At 43.4% G+C, this 23,789-nt stretch overlaps 9 protein-coding genes across 9 annotated transcripts; 5 read left to right on the top strand and 4 right to left on the bottom strand.

Annotated features, from left to right (window-relative positions):
• The first annotated feature begins 487 nt into the window (after nt 1-487).
• On the top strand, nt 488-1,993 carry BDB00DRAFT_822688 (uncharacterized protein). The gene is made up of 6 exons (XM_053123486.1): nt 488-756; nt 864-978; nt 1,064-1,155; nt 1,239-1,541; nt 1,648-1,694; nt 1,776-1,993. Exons 1-6 carry the CDS (start codon nt 530-532, stop codon nt 1,952-1,954), a joined length of 963 nt encoding a protein of 320 aa, XP_052979856.1. The 5' UTR covers nt 488-529; the 3' UTR covers nt 1,955-1,993.
• Nucleotides 1,994-3,623: 1,630 nt separating this feature from the next.
• Nucleotides 3,624-4,240, top strand: BDB00DRAFT_822686 (uncharacterized protein). The gene has a single exon (XM_053123485.1). It carries the CDS (start codon nt 3,684-3,686, stop codon nt 4,047-4,049), a length of 366 nt encoding a protein of 121 aa, XP_052979855.1. The 5' UTR covers nt 3,624-3,683; the 3' UTR covers nt 4,050-4,240.
• Nucleotide 4,241: 1 nt separating this feature from the next.
• BDB00DRAFT_822685 (uncharacterized protein) lies at nt 4,242-9,588 on the top strand. Its single transcript, XM_053123484.1, has 5 exons — nt 4,242-4,411; nt 4,526-5,868; nt 5,945-6,080; nt 6,162-8,640; nt 8,732-9,588. The coding sequence occupies exons 1-5, from the start codon at nt 4,332-4,334 to the stop codon at nt 9,326-9,328; spliced, it is 4,635 nt and encodes a 1,544-aa protein (XP_052979854.1). The 5' UTR covers nt 4,242-4,331; the 3' UTR covers nt 9,329-9,588.
• On the bottom strand, nt 9,589-10,637 carry BDB00DRAFT_956886 (putative calmodulin). Its single transcript, XM_053129660.1, has 2 exons — nt 10,428-10,637; nt 9,589-10,312 (listed from the first exon to the last, which is right to left on the bottom strand). The coding sequence occupies exons 1-2, from the start codon at nt 10,471-10,473 to the stop codon at nt 9,834-9,836; spliced, it is 525 nt and encodes a 174-aa protein (XP_052979853.1). The 5' UTR covers nt 10,474-10,637; the 3' UTR covers nt 9,589-9,833.
• Nucleotides 10,638-10,737: 100 nt separating this feature from the next.
• BDB00DRAFT_822681 (nucleoporin protein Ndc1-Nup) lies at nt 10,738-13,537 on the bottom strand. The gene is made up of 11 exons (XM_053123483.1): nt 13,301-13,537; nt 13,096-13,197; nt 12,837-13,011; nt 12,582-12,714; nt 12,347-12,513; nt 12,127-12,259; nt 11,952-12,035; nt 11,692-11,875; nt 11,273-11,602; nt 10,959-11,165; nt 10,738-10,879 (listed from the first exon to the last, which is right to left on the bottom strand). The coding sequence occupies exons 1-11, from the start codon at nt 13,470-13,472 to the stop codon at nt 10,764-10,766; spliced, it is 1,803 nt and encodes a 600-aa protein (XP_052979852.1). The 5' UTR covers nt 13,473-13,537; the 3' UTR covers nt 10,738-10,763.
• Nucleotides 13,538-13,783: 246 nt separating this feature from the next.
• BDB00DRAFT_368076 (uncharacterized protein) lies at nt 13,784-14,683 on the bottom strand. The gene has a single exon (XM_053117107.1). The coding sequence runs from the start codon at nt 14,508-14,510 to the stop codon at nt 13,950-13,952; it is 561 nt and encodes a 186-aa protein (XP_052979851.1). The 5' UTR covers nt 14,511-14,683; the 3' UTR covers nt 13,784-13,949.
• Nucleotides 14,684-15,609: 926 nt separating this feature from the next.
• BDB00DRAFT_822676 (uncharacterized protein) lies at nt 15,610-16,245 on the top strand. Its single transcript, XM_053123482.1, has 2 exons — nt 15,610-16,135; nt 16,211-16,245. The coding sequence occupies exon 1, from the start codon at nt 15,661-15,663 to the stop codon at nt 15,949-15,951; it is 291 nt and encodes a 96-aa protein (XP_052979850.1). The 5' UTR covers nt 15,610-15,660; the 3' UTR covers nt 15,952-16,135; nt 16,211-16,245.
• Nucleotides 16,246-16,326: 81 nt separating this feature from the next.
• Nucleotides 16,327-18,325, top strand: BDB00DRAFT_763349 (cytochrome P450; the record flags this gene model as incomplete). Its single annotated transcript, XM_053119394.1, has 4 exons — nt 16,327-16,590; nt 16,688-16,891; nt 17,000-17,589; nt 17,683-18,325. 4 exons carry the CDS (start codon nt 16,327-16,329, stop codon nt 18,323-18,325), a joined length of 1,701 nt encoding a protein of 566 aa, XP_052979849.1.
• Nucleotides 18,326-22,595: 4,270 nt separating this feature from the next.
• On the bottom strand, nt 22,596-23,303 carry BDB00DRAFT_763469 (HAD superfamily phosphatase; the record flags this gene model as incomplete). The annotated part of the gene is made up of 4 exons (XM_053119403.1): nt 22,596-22,810; nt 22,901-22,916; nt 23,050-23,100; nt 23,178-23,303. 4 exons carry the CDS (start codon nt 23,301-23,303, stop codon nt 22,596-22,598), a joined length of 408 nt encoding a protein of 135 aa, XP_052979848.1.
• Between the last annotated feature and the right edge of the window lie 486 nt (nt 23,304-23,789).

The raw sequence follows: 23,789 nt of genomic DNA, 5'->3' as shown, positions 1-23,789 counted from the left end.
TGGCTCAGTGCAACAGTCAAACAAAGATCGAGTAGTGCAGGTTTACTGTAAACTTTTTATGTTGTGCCAGTTAATAAGCAACAGAGCAAGGTAATTACTGCTAATTATCGAAGGTCGCACACGCTTGGCTTCATGACGGCCAATGGGCCATCGCCGGCTTTTAGATACATCCATGTTGGAATCTTCGTTTTCTTTTTTTCAAGAACATAAAGATGTACCTATCCAAGTTTCATGGTACCACAACAGTTGTCGATGCATATTGATCTGCTTGTGCACACTCTTACAAAAAAGAAGTATGATCATCATAACCGCACCAACAGGGTTTTTGTGCAAAATGCTTGGTCAGTTAGGCGGTAATAGTGTATGTTATGGAGCTCGAATCAAATGTGCTTTTTGCTAGATTGGCCAATCATGGAGCTCCATGTGCCAATTTCAGCAAGTGGGCCTGCATTGCCAGACAAAACCTTTTTTTTTATATTACCACATACACTAGCCCAGTCAGTCCCTCGACACCTCCATTCAACCAACCATGAAAAGCACGGTGCTGTTTCTGATAGCTGCACTGTTTACACTTGCCTTTGCACAACAGCCAAAAGATGCTAAAACACAGCGTCTGACCGGCATAGCAAAGAGCAACAATGGCCTCATCAAACTCAATTCCAACACGTATAATCAATATACTGAAGGAAAACGGAACTATGGTCTTGTCGTTCTCTTGACCGCCTTGGAAGAACAAATGCGATGCATGCCTTGCAGGAAAATATCCAAAAAGAGAGAATGTCAAGTAGCAATGACAAAAGGAAATCGGATTTCTTGGTCACTTTGCTCATACAAAACGCGTTCCTTTTGTTTAACACTAACAGAGAGTTCGACCCTGAATACAAACTGGTAGCATCAAGTTTCCAAAAGTCAAAGGACCCGACACGCGTGTTTTTTGGTCACTTGGACTTTAAGGATGGTCAAGCTGTCTATCAAAAGGTAAACAAATGTGTCCGAGTTAGGGCGAATGAACATGAGAGAGAGGCATATATGCTAAAAAAAGGCGCCATGTCAACAAATGTAGCTCGGTCTTCAAACTGCACCAAATGTTCTTTACTTCCCTCCATCCAAACCTGGCAGTAAGGCTGAGCCAGTAAAATATGATCTTTCCAAAAAGTATGCATTATATTTGAGCTGTAGTTATTTGACGAGCTAAGGGGTAATGCGGATACCTAACATTGGATTTTCTAATGGATTAGCGGATTCGGTGCCGAGAGCTTTGCCGCGTTTTTGTCGAGAGAGATCGGTGCACCGGTACCTGTAACACGTCCATTCGATTACTTTGCTCTGGGTGTAAAAGTGTTCGGTGTCGTAGGTATAGCAGCTATCCTGAAACTCTTGTATCCATACTTTGGCACAATCCTTCATCACCGCAATACATGGGCAGCGCTATCAATTATAACGATCCTCATTATGACCAGTGGCCACATGTGGAATCAGATCAGAAATCCTCCATATGTGATGCCCGGCGCCGGTGGTAAGATGAACTTTGTTGCTGGAGGGTAAGTATACGATATGAACTGTGGTGAGCGAAGGATGGAAGGGAACAATGGAGACGAGAAGCTTACCGGCATGATATGCTCACGTACTGACTATGACTGTATCTAGGTTCCAGCAACAACTTGGTTTGGAATCGCGTGTCGTAGCCGCTACTTGTAAGTACCATTAAAGGTTGGATGGTGTTATAGTTTGAAGCTTTTGAGGATGGTCACTAAGCGACATAATCCACAAAATAGATGGCATTCTTGCTATGGCAACAGTTGCCTTGGCAGTCTATGTTCCGAAGATGAAGGATAAAACACCACAGCGCATCAGTGCATATATCTGGACTATGTGCATTTTGATTGTATTTAGCGCATTGATGAACTTGTTCCGTATCAAAAATGGCGCCTACCCGTTCCATATCTTTTTCTAGATAAACATGCTATTTTTTCTCGACAAGATGTCCTCAACCTTTTTCTTACTATGTGTGGTCCAATGTGTGTGTATGTGTGTGTGTGTATGATACAAGATACAGCCTCTTTGCTATCTAGATTCTGTGCTCGGCTTGTGTTGGGCCCCGGCTACACAAAAACCAACTTATGCAGCATGTTTTCTTTAAAGTGACTTGAATGCTTAATAGATAACTCAGAATTGTTACATTAAGTTGTTTAGCACACATTGACAGGTTACCCGCCCGCCGCCCGGAGATACTGTTTAGTGTTTGCTTTAAAACGGAAAAGATAATTCGCCAAGGTGCCTCGCCAAAGGGAAAAAGGAAGGGTGATACACTGCGGACTCTTTGTTGTTATTGCTTTTACTGAATTTGTCTCCCCGTAAACAATATATTATCAAATTATTGAGCGCAAAATTATAATAAACGCTTCTATACGTCTATGCAAATTTGCTAGAAGGCACACTTGGTTAGTAAAGAAACACAGGAATAGAGCAGGCTGAATGATGATTCACCGTTCGTTATGTGCTTAATTAGCGTAACGAATGATAGAGATGTGTGATGACGGTACTGATGTGGCCCTGATGTATCATAGCTTGGCATATCTAAAAAGAGAAGAGTTAGGGGGATGCAAACAAACGGAGTATGTCTTATAAGAATAAAGTTTAGTGCACTCTTTTGTCTACAAGTTGTTTTCGGTATTGCTTAGAATCGGAAACAAGTTAATATTGATACTTATCGGAAATGGTCGTATTCATCGTTATGTCGTGATCAGCGGATATCGCTGTATGGTACCATCCATCATCAGTCAAAAGATCACCATTATCACAAGACTAATATTATCTTTAAGCAGTGTCAGATGAAAGTTTTCTTTTTGTCATAATTTTCTTCGACATCTGTTGCTTTCATCTATTTTGGGAACCCGAGAAAGACAATGACAGATTTGATACATAGTGTTCGGGGAAAATGCGCTTATCTTTGTGTAAAACTCCTACTCCCCCTTTTTCCCTTTCTTTTTACGATTGAAGACGATTAAGAAAATAGTCCTTGGCTATAACCATTTTGATTCGTAACGATGCATGGGTGGAGGAGTATTTGAGGGGGCATGAACGAAGATGTGAACAATAGAGCCTTTTTGTGGCGTGCCAACAGAACAACATGGCAGTACACAAACTTTAAATAAAAGGCAGTTGGTAATTAACAAGAGCGAGAGAGGGAAAGAAATGGGATCATCTTCCATTATGGCAGGCGTGTTCTTTGTTTTGGGGGTTAAGATCGTGCTCTGTGCTACATCGTACCCACGCACGCCCATGAGTGAAGCGGCACAGCGCCTAGCAAACAACTGGTAAAGTGTTTTCCGATGTGATGTTCTCCCCTTTGCTTTCTTTTGTTGAGGCTACAAATTGATATCGGCTCGAAAGAGACCGGGGACAAACGCAGTTATTAAAACGGGGTACTTTTTCTGATGAACAAAAAGAGAGATTGAGATGCATGGACTGAGCACTTGTGTTGTAATGGCAACGAAAATCTTCCTTACCTTGGCCGTTGCACAAGGCATGTGAGTACAAAAAAGACATATCGTGGTCTTTCTACTCCCAGTGTAACGTAGCAAAGACTAGTACTGTGCTTCTCTTTTCCTCTCGTAGACCTCACTCTCTCATTCGTCTCGGTTGGTTTTCTCGCCGAATTGCATCAAAAGGCATAGCTACATATGGCATTTTCTTATGCCCGCGCCCACGCGGTTTTTTCTTCTCTCTCTCTCCCACTCACTCTTTGCCAATTGTCTGTATATCTGTCAACGACATGTTCGTTTTACTGCACCGACCTACGTATTTGTCTCAGTTTCATTAGTATGCGTGTGACAGATTCTGGTGCTGATCCTACACACATCTTCTCTATTTTGCATATTACTTGGTTGGTACACGCGTCTACTTGTGTGTACGAAACAATGGGAGAAGCAGAGCATGCAAAAGAGAAACGCCAGTCAGTGAGCACACGATGCAACATGCGTCTGCCCTTGTATTACCGAGCAACTCTCTTGCCACTTAGCGGAGCTGTGTCACTCATACTCCTCTGATCGATAGTTAATGCTCTCGCGTTCGGGTTCTTTCTATTTATGGGGGTCTGACAGCAAGGCTAATGGTGCTACATGGACCGATCCAAAGATGTTTTTCTTACTTCGGGATGGCAGCGAGCAAAAAAAGGGGGGACGGTCCAGACGGCAAAGTCAAAAGAAATATCGCGACAAAACTTTTCTTTTATTTTAACGATTCTCTTTCTTTTTACATTCTCTTTTTATTTGCAACACAATACATACATACATACTTCTTTATACCCATCTATTACTCACCCCAGTATAATGACTACCCAAGCAGTTCCTCTGATCATTCATCATCCTCCTTGGGCAACTACCAACCAGCAATCACAGTCATCACATCAGTAAGCCATATAAGAACAGTCATTGCGCATTTTTAGCTCGCGCATGTTTCAACACAACTACACAAAAAAGCAATGTAGGCTCACAATAATAACGTGCTATATTAATTGTGCCAGCACCGACTCGGCAACCACAGTGGCAGGTAAATCTGAAGAAACGGTGATTGTGGTTGAATCGAACGGAGACAAAGTAATCCTTCCACAAGAGACAGCCATCGCTATGCCAGAAGGTCAGGGCCATCATTCTCGTTGCAGTTCCGTCGTACCACCGGGCCTGACTGGCACTGAAGGTGGTCGTGAACGCGCGGCACTAGCAACCGTCTTTGGCGTACAAGAGTATACAGAGTCGAACACGTTCTGGGAGCGACTTGTGCAACAGCATCAAGAAGAGGCACCAGTAGTTAAAGAGGAAGAAAACAAAAAAGCCAAGAAGAATGCGTCGCTGGCCGATGCTACGTCCAAAAACCAACAAAGACCTACCACTATCACAACTACAACAGCAACAAATCCATCGTCATCGCCATCATCAAAAAAGCATACTATTTCACGAAAGCCATTACCTCAAGCACCATTACCACAACTTAAAGTTAACTCGTTCAAGCCGCTCCCTGATATTCCGAACGTCAGCAAGTTTAATGACTTCCTAATAGAAGACGAGCATGGTATGGACCTCATGTTTCCAGCAAGCCCGTCTTCTGTTCTGCTGCACTCGTTCTCGCCACCATTAGACCATACAATGACCGAATCTTCTATACATTCATCAATCATTCTTACATCTAATATGATCGAAGAAGAAAAGGCCAACGGAGCTAACCCCATCATTCAGCCACCTAAACTGTTTATCGGATATCCACCAGCAATTTTCGACATGTTAAAATCTGACGACGATGAACGTATTATAGTATGGGGGCCAGATCCTGCTTATGAAGAAACAATGGTGTCCTCGCCCACGGCCATGAGCAGCGAAGAATCAGTATCTTCCAGCAGACAAAGCAACCCATCGACACCATCCATTCAAGGTTTCTCGACTAACGCTACGGCGCATACTAGCAGCAACTCCAATATCAACACCAGCAGCGGTAGCAGCAGCAGCAGCAGCAACAACAACAACCACCACAACAGTACAAGCAAGCGACGCTCCAATCTCGTCAGCTCTGCACGCATGTCAGCACAGTCGTTGTTTACTGACGGATTCAGCCGACTGAGCCGTCAAAAGAGCTTACCTACCAAAATGCGTCCTCGAGTGCGGCATGAAGAATCCAGTAGTAGCAGCAACGCTAGCGGCAGTACCCGAAACACCCCACGTTTGTTGAAGCGTGCTAGCTTTACGATGAAACAGCGTGTTTCCGACGAGGAATTACGGTCGTCGCTACCTCCTGCACCTTCGACTGTGGCACCACAACGCGTCATTGAGGCGGCGTCAGTTGAAAAATTGGTTGAGAAATTGACCAACAGTCTGGGTATGTCTAATAGTGGAAACTGAGGAATTACGCGGGTGATTGCCAAACACATTTTAATGCTCGGTTAATATCATAGATTACACCTTAATGACGGACTTTTTCTTGACCTATCGAGCATTCATCTCGCCCACACAGCTGTGCAAGCTTCTCATCCTCCGTTTTCGATGGGCGCTGGAAAATGACCGGGATGATCGTCGGGTTGTCCGTATTAGGTATAGTGACACAAATAAGCTAGAGAAAAACAAAACCCTGAAATAGGATCAACGAAACATACTGACATTTAAACTTTTTAGAACTTTTGTGGTGATGCGCCACTGGCTACTAAACTACTTTGTCCATGACTTCATTCCATGCCGAGAACTCCGGGTCATTCTTACGGCATTTCTCAACTCGCTGCCGCAAAACACTTTGGTTCAGCAATCACCACGAGACCAACGCATTGTGCGTGGCCTTAAGCGCGTCGTTCGCAGCCTGAAGACGGCTCACTATAGTCACAGTGACTCACAGCAACAGCAGCACCCTGCATCCAGCAAACCAGATCTCGAATTTGACAAGTCCACATGGGTCGAAAGCAGCGCTACCCAATCACTCCCTATGGTTGATGGCTTACGCAACAGTGTATTGTATGATGACAATGGTTCACTGGACAGTGAATTGAGCCCGGGCAACTCGGAAGCAGCACCTGAAGACATCGAACCACACTTTGCCAATGACGCCGATTGGAGCAGCGAAGACCAAGCTATGGCCAAATTGCAGTATGAGCGACGACGACGTGAAGAAGAAGAGGAGCGCCAACGCGCCGACTTTTTCACCAGCATGATGACAACAGAAAGCGACATACCGAGTTTACAACACCAACAGCAGGATGCCTTATCCTCTGTTTCGGATTTCATGCTCAACAGCCCGATGAGCTCAATTGTCGTGGAAAAGAAGCAACAAGCAGCAAGTAAGCGGCCCCACTTGCCATCAGAATATATTGCTGCCATGACAGCTGCCGCCGCTCTTAAATCACACAACAATCACCAAGATAATGCAGCAGCCAAGAGCAAGCAGTACATACCAGCAACTATCATTCACGATATGACGACAGAAAATATCGAGCGCAGGATTCGTCGTATCCCATCCAGCAAATGGTGCAAGGCATCTCCGGAAGAAGATCCTGCTTACAACAGTAGTAGCAAGGATCCGGAACAACAGCAGCAACAGCAAGGACCGCCACCATTGCCGCCGGCGGACGGTCTGGCACGTAAGCTCTCGCGCAAAAGCATTGAGCGCAGACGAAGCGAAAAGAACTTGCGCGAAGTAGCTTCACCAGGCTCTAGCAGCAATTCATCTTCGGTTGTCAGCACACCTCGCCTCAATTTTGCAAACAGCAGCAGTACTGTACCCGAATTGCCGCCATTGCCGCCAGCCACAGATATCGAAGCAGCCTCTGCTGCAGCTGCAGTACTGAGCTCCAAGCTGAACCAACAGCAACAGCATCAAGCACAGCCCCAACAGTCGTCAGGAACGCCAAACAAGCGTCTCGTAATGATGATGTCTGCTGGCAAGGAAAGCTTTGAAGCGCTACCTTACGATACCATGGCATCACCTCCATTGGAAGCCTCTCCAAAACAAGATGAAGGAGCCAAACGCCGTCTCTCCAAGAAGTTGGCCAAGATTTTCAAGCAACAGCAACAGCAACAGCAACAGCAGAAGCCCCAACAAAATGAGCAATCAGCCTTTTCGCCTCGCAACATTTTGAAGAAGCAAGCCTCATTCAGTAACAGTATGAGTCATCATCCCAAGACCGCCGAGCCACCTTTTGTGACTCAAGAATGTAGTAGCAAGACGGAAGTTGTAGTCATTCCGGCACCTGCGCTTGACTCCACTTCGCACACTTCGAACAGCAGCAGCAGCAATGTTGAAGTGTCTACGCCAACAACTCCCAGCAGCACAGGTCGTTTGCCATCAGCAACCGCCACCACTACGGTTGGCCGTATTGCTGCAGAGCTTCGTGATGATGACCAGGAAGATGTCCCAACAGTCGAACTACGTCGATGCAGTAGCACCATTGAAAAACACACTGAAGGTTTCTTCAAGCGACCTGCTCGAGGTCCGATCTATCTAAGCCATCTGGTAGGCGCCCAGTCTTTGGGTTTCGAATCAGATGCAGCCGTGCATATCCAAGAACTCGATGACGGAGGCAGTAGCAGCGAAGAAGACAGTGACGATGAGAGCGACGAGAACGATCGAGTGGCACCCATGAAGAAAGGAGGCTTAAACCGTGGCGTGTCATTACTGTCCAATGTACCGAAGCATATCCGAACTATGTCTTTAATTGTGGAACCTGACCGTCTTGGCGAACTTATTGCCAAGGAGGAAGAGCAACAACGACAACAACAACAACAACAGCAGCAACAGCAAGACAATGGTGACACATCCTCGCCAACGTCGACCAAATCCGTAGCAGCGACATCCTCAGTATTACCCCTTCCCAAGCCGATTTCGCCTGTAGCAGTAGTAGGACGTCAAAAGAGCTTTGTTCTTTTGTATCCTGCAAGTAAACTTGCGCAGCAACTCTGTCTGATTGAACGACAAGTCCTTTTCGGTGTTGAATGGGAAGAATTGGTGGACTGCCGCTGGCGCGACGGAGTTGCCGGATCAGGTGGTGTACAACGACTGATCCAACGATTCAATGCCGCTTGCCAATGGGTTATTTCAGAAATTGTTACAACGGAACAACTTCATCATCGTGTGGATGTCATTCGTAGGTTCATTCGATTAGCTCAGGTAAATCTTTCAAATTTCACTCACTAGTTCTTTTGTGATACGAGACGGACAGATACTAACTTAAGAGCTTGTTTGGTCATGTGTTATGTAGCAATGTAAAAAGTATGCCAACTTTGCTACGCTTCTACAAATTCTCTTGGGTCTTCAATCGCCTGCTGTATCTCGTCTGCATGCCACTTGGGCTCAAGTTGGTGTAGCCGATATGCGTCTTTTAGACCAGCTTTCTGCATTTACATCGCCAATGAAGAACTGGAAAAACATTCGCGACAGTATGACCAAGGTAGCTGAAGAATACGGTAATGGCCAGCAACTCGTGGAGCAACAACAACAACATCATTATCACCAGCTTCAAGACAACAATACAGAGCAACAAGGTGTAGCAGGAGGCTGTATTCCATTCTTGGGCATCTATCTTTCAGACCTCGTCTTCAATTCCGAACTGCCACCTTATACCGAACCAGTCAAGAGCAAAAAGGCCACCTGCGACTCATTTGTATTGCAACAGCCATTGGTAAACTTTCGCAAGCACCGGATCACGGCAACTGTTATTAAGCGCGTGCTGACATTCCAAAATTTGGCTCGACGATATCCCTATACCCCGGAACCGGAGCTCTTCCGGCTATGCCTTGATATCAAATCAGTCGATACTGATATGATTCGAAAACTGAGCCATGAAATTGATCCCTAAGCCCTCTTAATTCACATTTATACATATACCACATCTTTTTACTTCTTTTACCACTGAAACGACCTTTTTCTTTTCAAGTTATTGACGTTGTAATTTTCTTTTTTCATCAGATATACATATATACTATACCATAGATGTTCATATACGCCTCCTTCTTTACCATTCTTCCCTTCCTTCTTTATTATACTTTTATTCAGTCCTATTACATACTTTTTATCTGTTGAGATACCCCAACCCATAAAAAAACCTTCCATCTCGTCTACTTTATTCGCCACGATGTCTAAACTACAAGTTGGAGAGGGCGGATGCGTTGGGTTTTTGAAAGAGTGTAATTTTTATCTGGGATGCGCACAGACAATCTGATGTTGCAGCAAGCACCCTTGCGCCACCAAAAAAATCACTGACGTCTATGTGCATGCGTTTGTGCGTCTTTTATATGGAGTGTATGTAACTGTCGTGCATATGATTTACAAAAAGTGTATAAATTAAGTACCGTAAAAAAGAGCTATAAGCCTTTAGGCATCAGCTTTCTAAACTCTTTATAATCAATCAAGCCATCACGGTTCGTATCTGCGTCTTCCAACATATCCTTGAGTTCTTGCTTGCTCAACTGTTCTCCTAACTTGGACATGACCTCTTCCAACTCGTCGAGGCTGATAAAGCCGTCGCCATTCTTATCAAATGCGTGAAAACACTGTTTGAGCTCGTCGTCTTCGTGTACGCTTAGTCGTTTTTTGTTGATTGGAGGGTACGTCTGTGCTCTTTTTGGGTGTTGGTCGCTATTCTTTGATGGAGGAGGCAAATGACGTGTCATGGCCATTACAAACTCGTTGAAATCAATACTACCATCTTGATTGCTGTCAACCGACTTGACAATGGAATCAATCTCTTGAGCTGAGCCGTTCACGTTGAGACTCTTTAAAATGTCGCCAAACTCTTTCACAGTGATGGCACCATCACCGTCGCGATCATATAGTGAGAACGCTAGAAGGAAAAAAAATCGTGTTATTGCTTTTGTTGCTGCACAATATACTTGGCTACCTCTTTTCCAAATCTCGGTTCAAATTGTCCAATATACACGGTTCTTTCTCTTATATACCTTGCTTCAACGATTCTGATTCTTCCTTGGTTATATTTTTACTCATGGTTGCTGAACGTAAGGAAAAAAAAAGTAAGAAAAGATCTATATTTGTTGGACCGGGACTTCTGTCATGCACTTAATTAAATAAGTTTGTGGGATCTCCGCCGTCGTTGACTCTCTGTAACGGAGTGTCTACGTTCGGGTTTTTGGGTGTTCCGGTTAATTCGGGTGTATCTCACTCTAAAATGGGTAAGAGAAAGCAGTATACGGCAATGCCAACGTCATAGCGAGCATCACATAGATCATAGACACATCATTAGACGCAAATTCCCCTTTAAAATAGATGGCGGTATTTTATTCTCTAAATTCTACAAAGCTTTCCCATTTTTTGGCATATCTCTTTGAAACCGAAATATCATCAAGGTATTCTCGGAACGATGTGACGATTTGGTAGATGGCCTCTCGTAAACCTATAGTATAACCGCTTACTTAGAGACGCTACATAACTTTCAATCGTCATAGTAGCCAAAGAATGAAGCATGCACTTACCCAACAACACAAATTCTGGCTCCATCAGCATAGCCCGATCTCCAGTGTAGCCAGGCGGTAACTTTGTGTATGAAGGGGGCGGAGAACGCACAAGACGCTCGATATCCATGACACTTGCTAACAGCGTATCCACCACTTTACCAATATCCCGCTGCACCAAACCATAAGGATCCTCGTTGTATGATGCTGCTGTCAAACTGCCAAGAGCTAAAAAAAATGTTGTCAATACAGTTATTATTATTTATTATCCCCGCGGAACGCCCGATGGAGTTAGCTCCACCAGCTGTTATCCTCAACCCGCTTAACAAACTTACATTGAATAGCCCATACAAGGACAGGATAGTTGCTAAAGATTCGGCGGGTTTTTCGTTCAGCAGTGACAGCCGACAAGTCTTGCACAAACTTCCATTGCTTAACTTGAGTTTTTGCACGCTCCATTGCTTTAATCACGAGATGCTTAGGGGCATCTGTTTCTGGAGTGGTAGCCATGACTTGAGGGGGGGTGGGTGCTGACGCAAATAGACGGATTATACGGTCATCCAAAACAACTGTATCCGTTTTAGGCTTAGAGAATACATTCATGTCCTTCAACTCGATACGGTTCGGTGGTGCAACTTCTTCTTTACGTACTGGTGCTGGAGCAACTGCTGGAAAAGAAAATATACAAGGGTAGTGTGGGGTGAGTTGGATAGTTATTATCATCATTAGAGACAGATTATAGCTTAATACTCACGTGGTTTTACACCCGTGTATTCGCGTTCAATATCTTTGCCCAATGTGTCTAGCACGTTCATGCACTCGCGAGAAATTTGAATCCATGCAGTGCTGTTAGCATTGCTTCCCATGTCATTGAAGAGTGCAGCGCGTTCAGCAGGGTGTTTGCTTGCAATCTCGGCCAGCTCAGCAAATGCAGTAGCCTAAAAGCATTTCAATTTCAAAGAAGAGTTTGAGCCTTATTCTCTCTTTAGTCCCCTCAATCCAATTTCTCCTTACCTGAACATACGGGTTCTTGCTGTCCCGCAAGCCAGAAACCAAACATTCATGAGCATTTTTGTAATCTTTGGAAATCAACTCTTGCTACAAGCCAAATAAAAAGCTGTTAGCTTTCATCCTTTCGTCTCAAGAAAATGATGGGATGTTCATAATTACTGCTTTAAACAATACGTACCACTGCGAAATAAACATCCACAACTCGATCGCCCATGATCCAAGAAATAGTAGCAACGCAACCACCCAGGATCATACGTAGAAACAAGTATAGATCAAACCAGCTGAGCCGAATAACTGGTGCCTCAAGCACTCTAAAAGAATCATATATATGTTTGATTATAGGCCATTGACATCACCTCTGTATTCTTTTCTTTCTTTGAAAATATAAGGTATTTTACCTGCTGTACCATGGCAAGAAGCTAGTCAAGTAAGCCGATGTTCGATAAACAAGGCCATCAAGGAAGATATACAGGATATAGGTTGCACCAAAGACAACGAATGCTAATTTTGTACCATCATAAACAGCTGTGGCTGCACTCAACTTAAGTGCCATGGCAGGTGGTTGCTATAATACAATGTGCGTCAATTAACCCTCTATAGCCCATCTTTTTTCCTATGCGATCAGTTACTTACCCGAGAAGATGGAATGCGCATAACCCATCTGTGCTCTTTGATATACAGAACAGCGTAGGCAATTCCAAGGACAATTGCATAGAATGAAACGAACAAGTTGTCTTCGTTGAGTTGTCGAAGTCCATACCGTTCACTATAAAAAAAGTTAAAGTCGAAATATGTATGAGCTTCCCTCCCTTTCTCGTAGACACACGGACACACAACAAATTTATATAACCCAGCAGAAGAGGCATGCTCATAGTGAGAAAAGCTTACCCGTGAGGATGCACAAGGAAGCTCCTATCATATGTATCGCCACACAATATCCAAATATACGATTGAACGATAGCGAGTCCGGAAATAAGTTGAACGATAATTGCAAACAAGCTATCAGACGACGTTGCAAGATTGAGGATTTCTGAAGCGTCGCTTGGTGAGATCGGCTTCCATACTAATATTGAATTTTAGGGCAAAGGAAATAAATGAGCTGATTGCTTCAACATAGAACTCGATCGGTCGCTAAAGGGAAACTTACGCGTGGTTTTGGAATAACGGGACAGGCACGTAGCACCAGTGCAGAGAAACAGTATTAAAGAGTATCTGATTGTCGTGAATAATGAATAACGTGTTGGAAACGCTTTTCAAAAAGATAATAAATAAAACCACATTTTAGTTGTTTTCACAGTAAAGAGCATTATGTCGCTTGTCAAAGATTGAAGGTGGGTATTTTTTTTTCTTACCTATTAGTGCTTGGAAGCAGATGGTTATAATCACTGAAATCCCACCTAACGCGATCCCTGCTGTTATGTACCGTCGCCACTCTAATTTCTTGTATGCTTCTTTATATGAGGTACATGTTGGTAGTTCCTTTTTTTGCGTTGTTGTAGATGCTGGAGAAATTATTGAATTCATTATGGTATGCAGAAAAGGTGTGTGGTGGAGGACAATCCAAACGTATTTTTTTTTTTTGAACGCGTCCAGAAAAAAGTCCGCTGGCAGCATGTACAGCGTTGGAAGTTGATTTTGAACTGTCTCGCGAAATTGAATACGATCCATGCTAATATGGTATCCCTAATAAACGGAATAAGTAAAATGAATCCGTCATGGAGACAGATCAGCACAGTTGTATCTAAGATGAGTTCACTTTTGTTGTTGATGTTAGTTGTTGGCTTAGCTTTTAATAGAATATGAGATGAAAAGAATCATATAAATGATAAGATGACATGTTATTTTATGAAGGAGGAGGAGTAGGCGCTTTTCAGACTTTCAGAATCACGATAGGTCTTGAAGAACCCTTTTTCCATATCCTGTTTATAGCATTCCTTCCACGGGTTTTGGGATGTTGCTTTCGCCATTCCTTCGAAAATTTGACGACAAACTTCATATCAGTCATCGTTTCCGGTGATGGAAGTGATGGGAGGACAGACACCAATTTTCCGATTTGACCCACAACACCATCCGGCAATGATACAGGTTCAGACATTGCAGCGACACAATTAATAGGATCTTGTGTATATTTTCGAAGGCACGCATCACTGTACTCATATCCAGCACTAGAATAACTTCGATCCATTTTGAAGACAGGGTCATCGGCACTTTCCAAGGCATCGTGGATGTGTTTGAACTGCTCTTTCGTTTCTGGTAATCATTAACAAGTACATCCACAGTTTTGTGTTCTTTTCGGATTTCATTTGAAAGTGCATTTTGAACAATGGAATACAACAGCTGTACAGTAGGATCATCCTGATATTCAAGGCCTTGGATGGAGCATGGTTGTTTCGAAAACACACATAGGATCCCGACCATTGGCTCCAGAGTATTACTGCTTTTGTTGCTGATGATGTTGTCGATGATTGTGGGAGTCATTATATAGTGACACTTTGCATAATACTTTGATCGGAGCACCTTGAAGCAAACCCGACTTGTTGGATTCTTGAAGATCTTGTTCATATTCTTTTCGGATATCTTTCACGCAAAGCGATCTATCACCTTGAGGACGCGGATTAGCGCTGGCCAGGCCCTTTGCCATTAGCCATAAGATAGGCCGGTATCAAAGCACGGGAGATGGTTCATGATGCGTTCGACCGCCTGATTGTTGGGTGGTAGTTCTGGTATTTGGTCAAATGCGTCCGTGTGCTTTTTAAAGTATCGGACGTAGCAATGGGCAGCTAGAGAAGTGTGCTCTCTTAGCTTCCTTGGCCCCACAACGACAATCCTTAAGTGAATATGAGGTGTGCAAGTTCATACCACTTGACTAGGCGGTGAAGGTCTCGAGAGAATGCAAGCAAATACAGAATGGGTTCAACTAAGCTTCGAAGGCAATTGAGCCATTTAAATTTGCTGGCTCGGTTAAGCAATTCGCCGTCCCGGTTCAGCCTGATGGTCCGGTTCATGAAAGGGTCATCTGCAGAGTCGCTTTCATACTTTATCTTATTCGAAAGCTCGAACACCAGATTGTCGGATGTCAGGCTTTTGCATTGCTTGCCACAATCTTTGGACCAGAAGAGGGTCAGTTCAGCCGAACGAGCTATTGTTGATACTGGTAGTGCACGAAGACAGACCACAAACGTGAGTTGCAGTATACGTAATCGTTGTTGCATAGATTGTAGATTGTCGAGACTTAGTGACAATCGTCGGAACTGTGTTCTTCTTGTATATATTGCGCTTTAAAGCCATTTTAACGCAGCATTTCTGTAGAAGTATTTAGTAGTCAAACACTTCTCTCTTTAGTAGTATCACTGTAATAGAGAATTTATAATTTTAAGGCATGTCTGCCGATTAGGCACAGTCGATATACAGATGATGACTGCCAAAATAAAGCGGAATTGGGATAATATTTAACCCTTGAGACACGCAGGTGTTTCACACAATGTAGCTATCATAGCGGTTATTAGGCGACTTAGCAGTAAAGATAAAGGGCGTAAACCATCTGACATACATGGGCCGTTCGCTTTGTGGACAAGTGGCACGCATAGGCTTTTCAGGTAAAGGAAAAAACGCACATAACGAAACAGGTGCCGACTTGCAAATATTGACTAACGGCTTATATTATCTCGTCTTGCATACATACTTACTCTCTACCGGACTCTCTGTGTATGTAATGAGAGTTTTTGCTGCTCTACGCGTTCTTCAATTATTCGTGCGATCCCCGAAAACGCTTTTAATTTTATTGTGCAGATTAGCAGCGACCTTTGTGATCAGCAGAACATATTGGAGTTATATTGAAAGAATGCAAAAACGCTGGTTACACACGAGCGGATCAATCCTCGATACTGTAAAAAAAAAGGTGATGGGTATTATCACAGTCGTCCATTCAGATATAGTTGCATTTTTCCTGTTATATCATAGTGTGATTATGTTCCCTCCACGTAACTTGTTTGACATACTATAGGTAATGGCGTTGGATATGCACGTGTGTAACATGTCATTAGGTGTACGGACTTGACGTTTTTGTCATGCTATGTACCAGAAATTTTCAAGCTGTAGCTTCTGACGATAAGTGCCGAAAAAGGCAGAGTGACGCCAGTCCTTTTGTTTATGGAAAAAGGCCGCGTACAGTGCCTAACTCACAACCTCTTTTTGAGTGTGTGAAGTAATCATTCGGACCTGCGCTGCATAATCAGCGCGCGAGGAAGTGTTCGTCAACCTACCATAATAGGAAGGGAAGTGCGTATATTTATATCCGATGGTTGCCCGTTTTATGAAAAAGCGAATAAAGAATTCGCATCTTTTATTCTTCTTCCTTTTCTTTCCGTGATTTTTTTACATGCTGCCAATTTTCGAAAACGCTCAACAGCTTTTTCAAACGGCTGAAGCACGCCTTGGCGATCGCGTCACGCTTCCTTTTGGTGGTATCAATACTTCCCTCAAGAATGCCTTAATCGGCGCGGGAGTCACTGGTTTTATCAGTTATGCTGTATCGAAATATATCGTGTACTACCTGTATCTTCATCCTCTTTCCAAAATTCCTGGACCTCCTGTGGATTGGATTCCACTGATGGGGAATATTCGAGAAATCTTTCGAGAAGAGGTAAACTTTATCACAACCGGATTAAAATGACCAGTTTATTGGGAAAGGGCCTGACGCTGAACAAGGTTGCTTTACTAAACTATGTTTTCCAAAACAGGCCGGTGTACCACACAAAAAATGGGCAGAGCAATATGGCGGTATTGTCTGCTACCATGGTCCATGGAACCGTCCACGTATCATGGTCACTGACCCAGATATGTTAAAACAAATATTAATGACTCAAGTATATGATTTCACAAAAACGCCTGAAGGATCAGAGTTCCTAGGCCGTATTCTCGGTCATGGCCTCCTGGTTTCCGAGGTAAAGTATAATAGCGACTTATATCTGCTCTTTACGTAATTCGCTGCCACGAAGTCTAATTAATAGCTCTAAATGATACCATCCGCTAATGTTACTATAAACACTAAGGGCGACCTGCATCGACGACACCGCAAAATGCTCAATCCTGCATTCTCATTGCAAGCCATTCGAGAGCTGACACCCATCCTATTCGTTCCTCCTGTCCAACTCTACGAGAAATGGATGGATGAGATCAAAGCCAAGCAAACAAATTTGGACGACGCCGTTGAAATCGTCGTCTCACATGGCCTCTCGTTGGTCACACTTGACGAAATTGGACTTGGCGGATTCGGACAAGAGTTTAATGCAGTTCGGTATGACGGTACGGATAAAGTCAACAAGCTGAGCTGGGCTTACCAGACAATCTTTGATCCAAGCCAAGTATCTTTGATGCAAGCCTTGGCTCAGTTCTTCCCCATGCTGCGCCATCTCCCTACCCAGCGAAAACAACAGGTCGACAAGGCACTTCGATTGCTCGATGAAGAGAGCAAGATAGTCGTACAACGTGGCATTGATCGTGTGGAGTCGGCAAACAATGCCAAGACATCCTACAATGATTTGTTGACTTTGATGATCCGTAATGCGGACGAGGACGAGTCGGGTCAAGGTTTCACGGCTGAAGAACTACGGAATCAGTGTCTCACCTTTTTGGCTGCTGGGTATGTACTGTAGTCATGCTTGAATAGAAAGATTGTCTATGATACAGATGGTAAGGTAGGTTCATTAATATATTATTTACTTTATATATCTAGTCACGAAACAACAGCAGTATCGTTGTCATGGTGCCTTTGGCTACTAGCACAGCATCAAGATATCCAAGATGAACTGCGAGCTGAAGTGACTCCCGTTTTTGAAAAGATAAATATGGACGATCCAGTATTCCACGAAGACCCATTTAGAGTCGGATTCGACAGCGCCAATATCCCATCGTTTGATACCATCAACAATTTACACCACTTGAACAATGTATGCCGTGAAACCTCGCGTTTGATTCCTGTTGTGCCCCTGACGACGCGATACGCATCCAAAGATGCAGTTTTGAAGAACCATTTTATCCCAAAGGGTACTAGTGTGTTTTTACCCATTGTCGTAAATCATCACAGCAAGGCACTGTGGGGCGAGGATGCAGAATCGTTCAGACCCAGTCGATGGGATGAACAGAAAGCATCCAAAGTGGGTCCCTATGAGTATTACCCTTTCTTAGCAGGTGCAAGACAATGCATCGGATACAGATTTGCCCTTATTGAGCTCAAGATCATCCTAGCCGTCTTGGTGATGAAATTCCAGTTTTTTGAAAAGCCTGGGTTCGTTATCAAGAAAAAGCAACAGATCACCCTTCGACCAGCACCCAACATGACCTTGCTTGTCAAGCCAGTTCCTCAGAAAGCACAATGATTCTATTAGCCCTCATGTATTTTTGAAGTTTACTGTCCCTTTTACTCTTCACTTGCATCTATATTATTATCTTTATTATTAAAATCTTTAAAAGTTAGCTGAAAAATCCAAAAAAGGAAACTCTCATCCATGTAAATTCACAGACAGAAAAAGAGAAAGTAAATACTTACGCAAAGCATTCCCCAAATTCATGGGGGACCTCGGCCGCACTTTTTACCCGTGGGCGCGGGGAAATTGTAGATGAAGCAGGACTTACGCCCGGAGGCTGCCTGAGTAAAAAAACAGCCGTTCGCGTGAAACGATGCAACATCCGAAGATGGGTCGAGATAGAGGCTACTAGGAACTGCGAGAGAAAAGCAAAGGGGGAGGGGAGGGGAGAAGGATAAACTATATAAAGAACGCAATAGACGCTTTTAACGACTTCCTGGGTCAGAGCAAGGGGAAGGGGAGGGGGGGATAAATTATACAAAGAACACAAAGAAGAATATGAGGCTTTTAAGGACTTCCTCAGGTCCAAGTCAAAGCAAAAAGCACACGCGACCATCCAGATGGATGGATAGATCTTGACCACTGCCGATGGACTACTTGACAGGTCGGCTTCTAGGAGCGGGATGACAGTGGAGCATCAATCTTGACTAGCATGGAGGTGTCTGTGCACTATCGCCATTCCGAGAAACAAAAGAGATGAACAGTTAATGGGAAACTGTTAAACCACACACATACAAGATTCTATCGTGCTATGCTTACCCATACTTCTACGATGAGACACAGGAGAGCCGAGCACACGGCCAGAGCAGAGCAGATAATCACAGCCAAGACAGAAACACTTCTTCTAGCTGGAAAAAGAAAAGATTATTAGAGGGCTGCACCCACTGTGCTATCTCTATTTTTTAACACGGCATTACCATCCTCCTCCATCCCAAGCTGGATCCACCTATACTTACATTTGTTTGTCGTTTTACAGCAAAGTTATAGACAGAGAGAGATGGGGTCTAAGCCAATCCAAGTCCAAACAGATCACCGCAGAGCCATCCTCTATTAGAAAAAAGAAAACATCTATGAGCAGCTGCATACACTTTTTGACATGTCACGGCAGACATCTTCCTGGTTCTTCAAACACGCAAAGACAAACACAAGCACAAAATCCTTTCCAGCTATACTTACTATCATGACATCCTTGAGTTGGAGGAAGAGAGCCCTGAGTTAGAGAGAGGAAAAGCAAGAAGGGCACGACCAATTCTGAAGAATAAGAGAAGAAAGAGGAGGAGAGAAAGAAATTTTTTTTTGAGAGACTGCCATATTGCATACGTCATGGTCAGGAGCCCTTTCCCGTAACGCTGCTGTACACACTGCACACCTTGGACGCGTCATCCCCAACACCCATGCCATCCTACTCACCTATCATACCAATGTTCAAGTCCCCTTTTGCTTATACTTACTATCTGTTATTTGTCCGCAGGACACAATTAACCCAACCAGCATAAAGCGAAACCTGAAGTAGAATGAAAAGAAGAAAGATCATGAGCAGGCTGTTCTTAATATGCAACTATTCCTGACACGTCATGGCATCAGCACCTCCAACAGACACTCGACTTCTCTCCAGCTCATCCTCACATTTCATTCCCTACCGTACTTACAGTTGTTGCTTATGTTTAAGGGTGGGGTGCAAACAACAAACCGAACCAACCATTTCAAAAAGTCAGAATCCTATAGTAGTAGCAGAGAAGAAAGGAGGATAACATTAGCGACTGTATGCTGTACACACATTTCTTTAGACACGTCGAAATTCATATCTTCTTTTGTATATCACATCCACATGCAAAACCTCAAAGTACACTTCACACTTTCCATATTGTACTTACTCTTTTGCATCTGCGCTTTGAGAGCCAACGTGAGGGAGAGATGGACCAGGTTAAGACGAGAAGAAGGTTTGTGTCAAAAAGAAAGAAAGTGAGATAAACGGATTTTGAGATACTCACAACCGGTTTCATACGCTCTTCTCACTCACCAACATAAGCATACACTCTTCGATCCTCTAATCCGTTCCAATGACACTCACATTGAATAGCTTTGGTTTAGAAAAGTTGACGAAGAGGAAGAAGAGCCCCATGATTGCTCCGGCCGCACGGTTATATAGTAGTAATGAACACGGCATTTGAGCCAGTTCAATCTATCCAATCAGATTGCTCTCTCACGTTTATGACGCGCCGAAATGTGTGGCTCCTCCAGATCAGAAAATTTGTTCTACATGAATGTATGACTATGTGAGTAGACGGGTATCGCATCGAGGAAAGACTCAAGGGGATAACCTTCATTAACACGAGATGAAGCTCACTTCACGTCCTTCATCATATGAGAAGTGTCATCGCTTTAAACACGCTGGACACAAGTATCAATACAAGTATCAACGTATACGTACAAGCGTATCCAAATCTCATGAGACATGACGATCCCGCGCTTGCCGATGTTCCATTTGGTGGAAAAATTATGGTCCTTGGTGTTGACTTTTGCCAGGTACTCAACATTGTATCCTCTCTTCTACTTTGCATGTTTTTTACTATTAAGCGGTAGTACTCACAGTAAAGTACATGGTAATAGGTCCTTCCAGTGATACCAAATGCGTCGCGCTCGCAGATCGTACAGCAGTGCTTAAATCGCTCATCCATTTGGCCCAGCGTCACCATCCACCACCTGAAACCAACTTGCGCGTCCAACAAGCTGCCAACACCAATGATGCAAATGAGCTTCGCGAGTTTGCGCAATATTTTGATTTCGCATTGGTAATGGTGCTGAGCTGTTCGTGCCAACCACTGATGACAGAGTCCGGCTTCCAGATCGAATGCTCATGCCATATTACAACATGTACGAGCTCATAGAAACCATTTACGGCAACCTCAACGCACCACATATGGATCGTGATTACCTCATCAGTCGCTCTATCTTGACTCCAAAGAATGTCGACGTTACAGCACCCAACGAACTGATACTCGAACATTTCCCAGGCACTGCACACGAATTCCAGAGCGCTGATACAGTGGATGATCCAGAAGATCAAATGACATACCCACCAGAGCTTCTCAATGCAATAAATCCATCCGACCTCCCACCGCATTTGCTAAAACTCAAAGTCGGTTGCCCAGTCATGCTTTTGCGGAATTTGCACACCCAAAGTGGTCTCTGCAATGGGACAAGGCTGATTGTACGCTCTTTCCAACGATATGTACTTGAAGCTGAAATAGCCACTGGACCTCATGCTGGCAATATTGTCTTGATCCCTCGCATAACACTCACACCATCGGAAACACGCTCCACTATCCAATTTAAACGCACGCAATTCCCTGTTCGCCTGGCATTTGCAATGACCATCAATAAGGCACAGGGTCAAACTTTTAACACTGTTGGCCTCTACTTACCTGAGCCTCCTTTCACGCATGGTCTACTCTATGTAGCCATGTCGCGCGTCCGCACCCCGTCGTCTATTAGAATCATGTTAGATCCCGAGAACTCAAGTCTCGCGGGTCAGCAAGGCCAAAACACCCGAAATGTTGTTTTCCATGAAGTTCTTCTCTAATTCTCTTTATCTTCTATTCTCTTTATTATCACCTATTCTCTTTTTTATCACCTATTCTCTTTTTTATTGCTTATTCTCTTTTTTTCTCGCCTATTCTCTTTTTATCAATATCACTACATCATCTTTGTCAACACTTTTTTTCGCATTGCATTCTAAACTGGAGATAGTTAAGTATCCAACTTTGACGACTTTCTATGATAGGCTACTTCTCACTGCACAATGATCTTGCTTTTGATTTTGAAAACAGACAATAAGCATCTAATACCAAAACATTGATCCAACTTCGCTCGACAGGGGGGTTTGGGGGGCTTGCCCCCCACTTAGGGGTCAAGGGGGAACCCCCTTGCGATGCGTTTCCGTTGAATGACACGGAGCGAAGCGAGGAAGGACCGCTAGTATTTTGTAAATATAACGTTTTTCCATGTCATATCGCCAATTTATAATAAACACCTATGCCACCATGACTTCAACATATTTGATCGAGAGCATACATGACAGTCGGAACGCAGCTTTTATTATCCAGAGCGAAAATAATCAGTCGAGGATCCCTTAAGAGCAGGGTGACTTGGTGGCTTTACATTCATATTTTGCAGAAATCGGATTAATCTATGTTCCATCCGTCGAAACTGTATAATAAAGGTTTGATCAACTAAAAGCTTTAGACTACTTCATCTTTTATAGAATAAAAAAAAAGAAATATTAACTTACAATCAACGCTGCTTTGTTATCGCCTTTTTCTGTTACTATTTGGCTCGTCCAAATTGTCAAGTTTCCATTCAGGTTGCCGAAAATGATATCGGTCAATATCCGATCACCCACCACTGCAATGTTGTGCGGTGGCATATGATTGAAATGCTTTGCCAAGGCTGCACCACCCAAAGGTTTCTTTTCGCTATGTCGCAATACGGGAACACCTAGTAAAATACATAGAAGCGACGAGTATTAGTTTCACCACGAATTAGGTTCTCTTCTTTTTCCCCTGTTCACCAGTTCTTCTTTTATACCTAAAGAGTCTTCTAACTTCGTGGCCTGTGTTATAATGAAAAGCAAAATAAGAATCGCGTCGATTTCCCTTATTCTTTACACTAGAGAAGGATAATGAGAACTTATCTGTGTAGTTTACGTCGTCGTCGGTGCCTGCAGAGTTGGAAACGATCGCGATATTATTTGTCCCAAATGTCTCTTTACACTCAGTCCATGCTATCTTTTTTTTCGATAAATGACACGTACATAAGCGCGCGTTAGAAAAGTACTGACTACTCTGTTACGAAAATGATCTACCTTGAACGGTGGGTAAATCTCAGGCACATAAGGCGCCGTTAAGCAATTATCCTTGTCAAACGCCATGGCCTGGATCCGGCCTTGATTCTTGAGTTGTTCATAATGTATGTTGCGAACGTCTTGCATTTAAAGAATCTAGTATTGAGCATAACGCATAAAACCGCTTTAATGTTGGAAAGGAAGTTTGTTTGGGAAATTACCGTTGACGATAATATGTGGAACAGCTAGGCTCGGATTCCATAACACTCGGAACGCGTTGACGATTCCTGCGACATTGAGGCTTTGTACCATTTCAAACAACAAGAAAAGAAAAGGCGCGGCTTGAATCCATAGTGGGTCTTTTGTTATAATATTAAGCATCAAGTTTATAAATCTAATAAAGAATTGGTCCCTCTAACTATTTGATACTATCTCGCAAGATTATCAATTATATCGCTGCATTATCCAAAAGATTTAAAGTTACTCAAGTGAGCAAGGTATGCAACCATTGGTGTATGTAAAGAGAATACAGCAGTTTATAGTTTGAGATTGGTTTTTATTCAGAACGAATCTCTAGACTACGAGAGAATTGACCATCAGAATTTACAAGTAAAGGGAGTGTGTCCTTGCACA

Source organism: Zychaea mexicana (assembly GCF_025766255.1).
Source record: "Zychaea mexicana strain RSA 1403 chromosome Unknown BDB00scaffold_35, whole genome shotgun sequence".
Classification (NCBI taxonomy): domain Eukaryota; kingdom Fungi; phylum Mucoromycota; class Mucoromycetes; order Mucorales; family Lichtheimiaceae; genus Zychaea; species Zychaea mexicana.
This window is presented reverse-complemented; position numbering and strand designations above follow the sequence as displayed.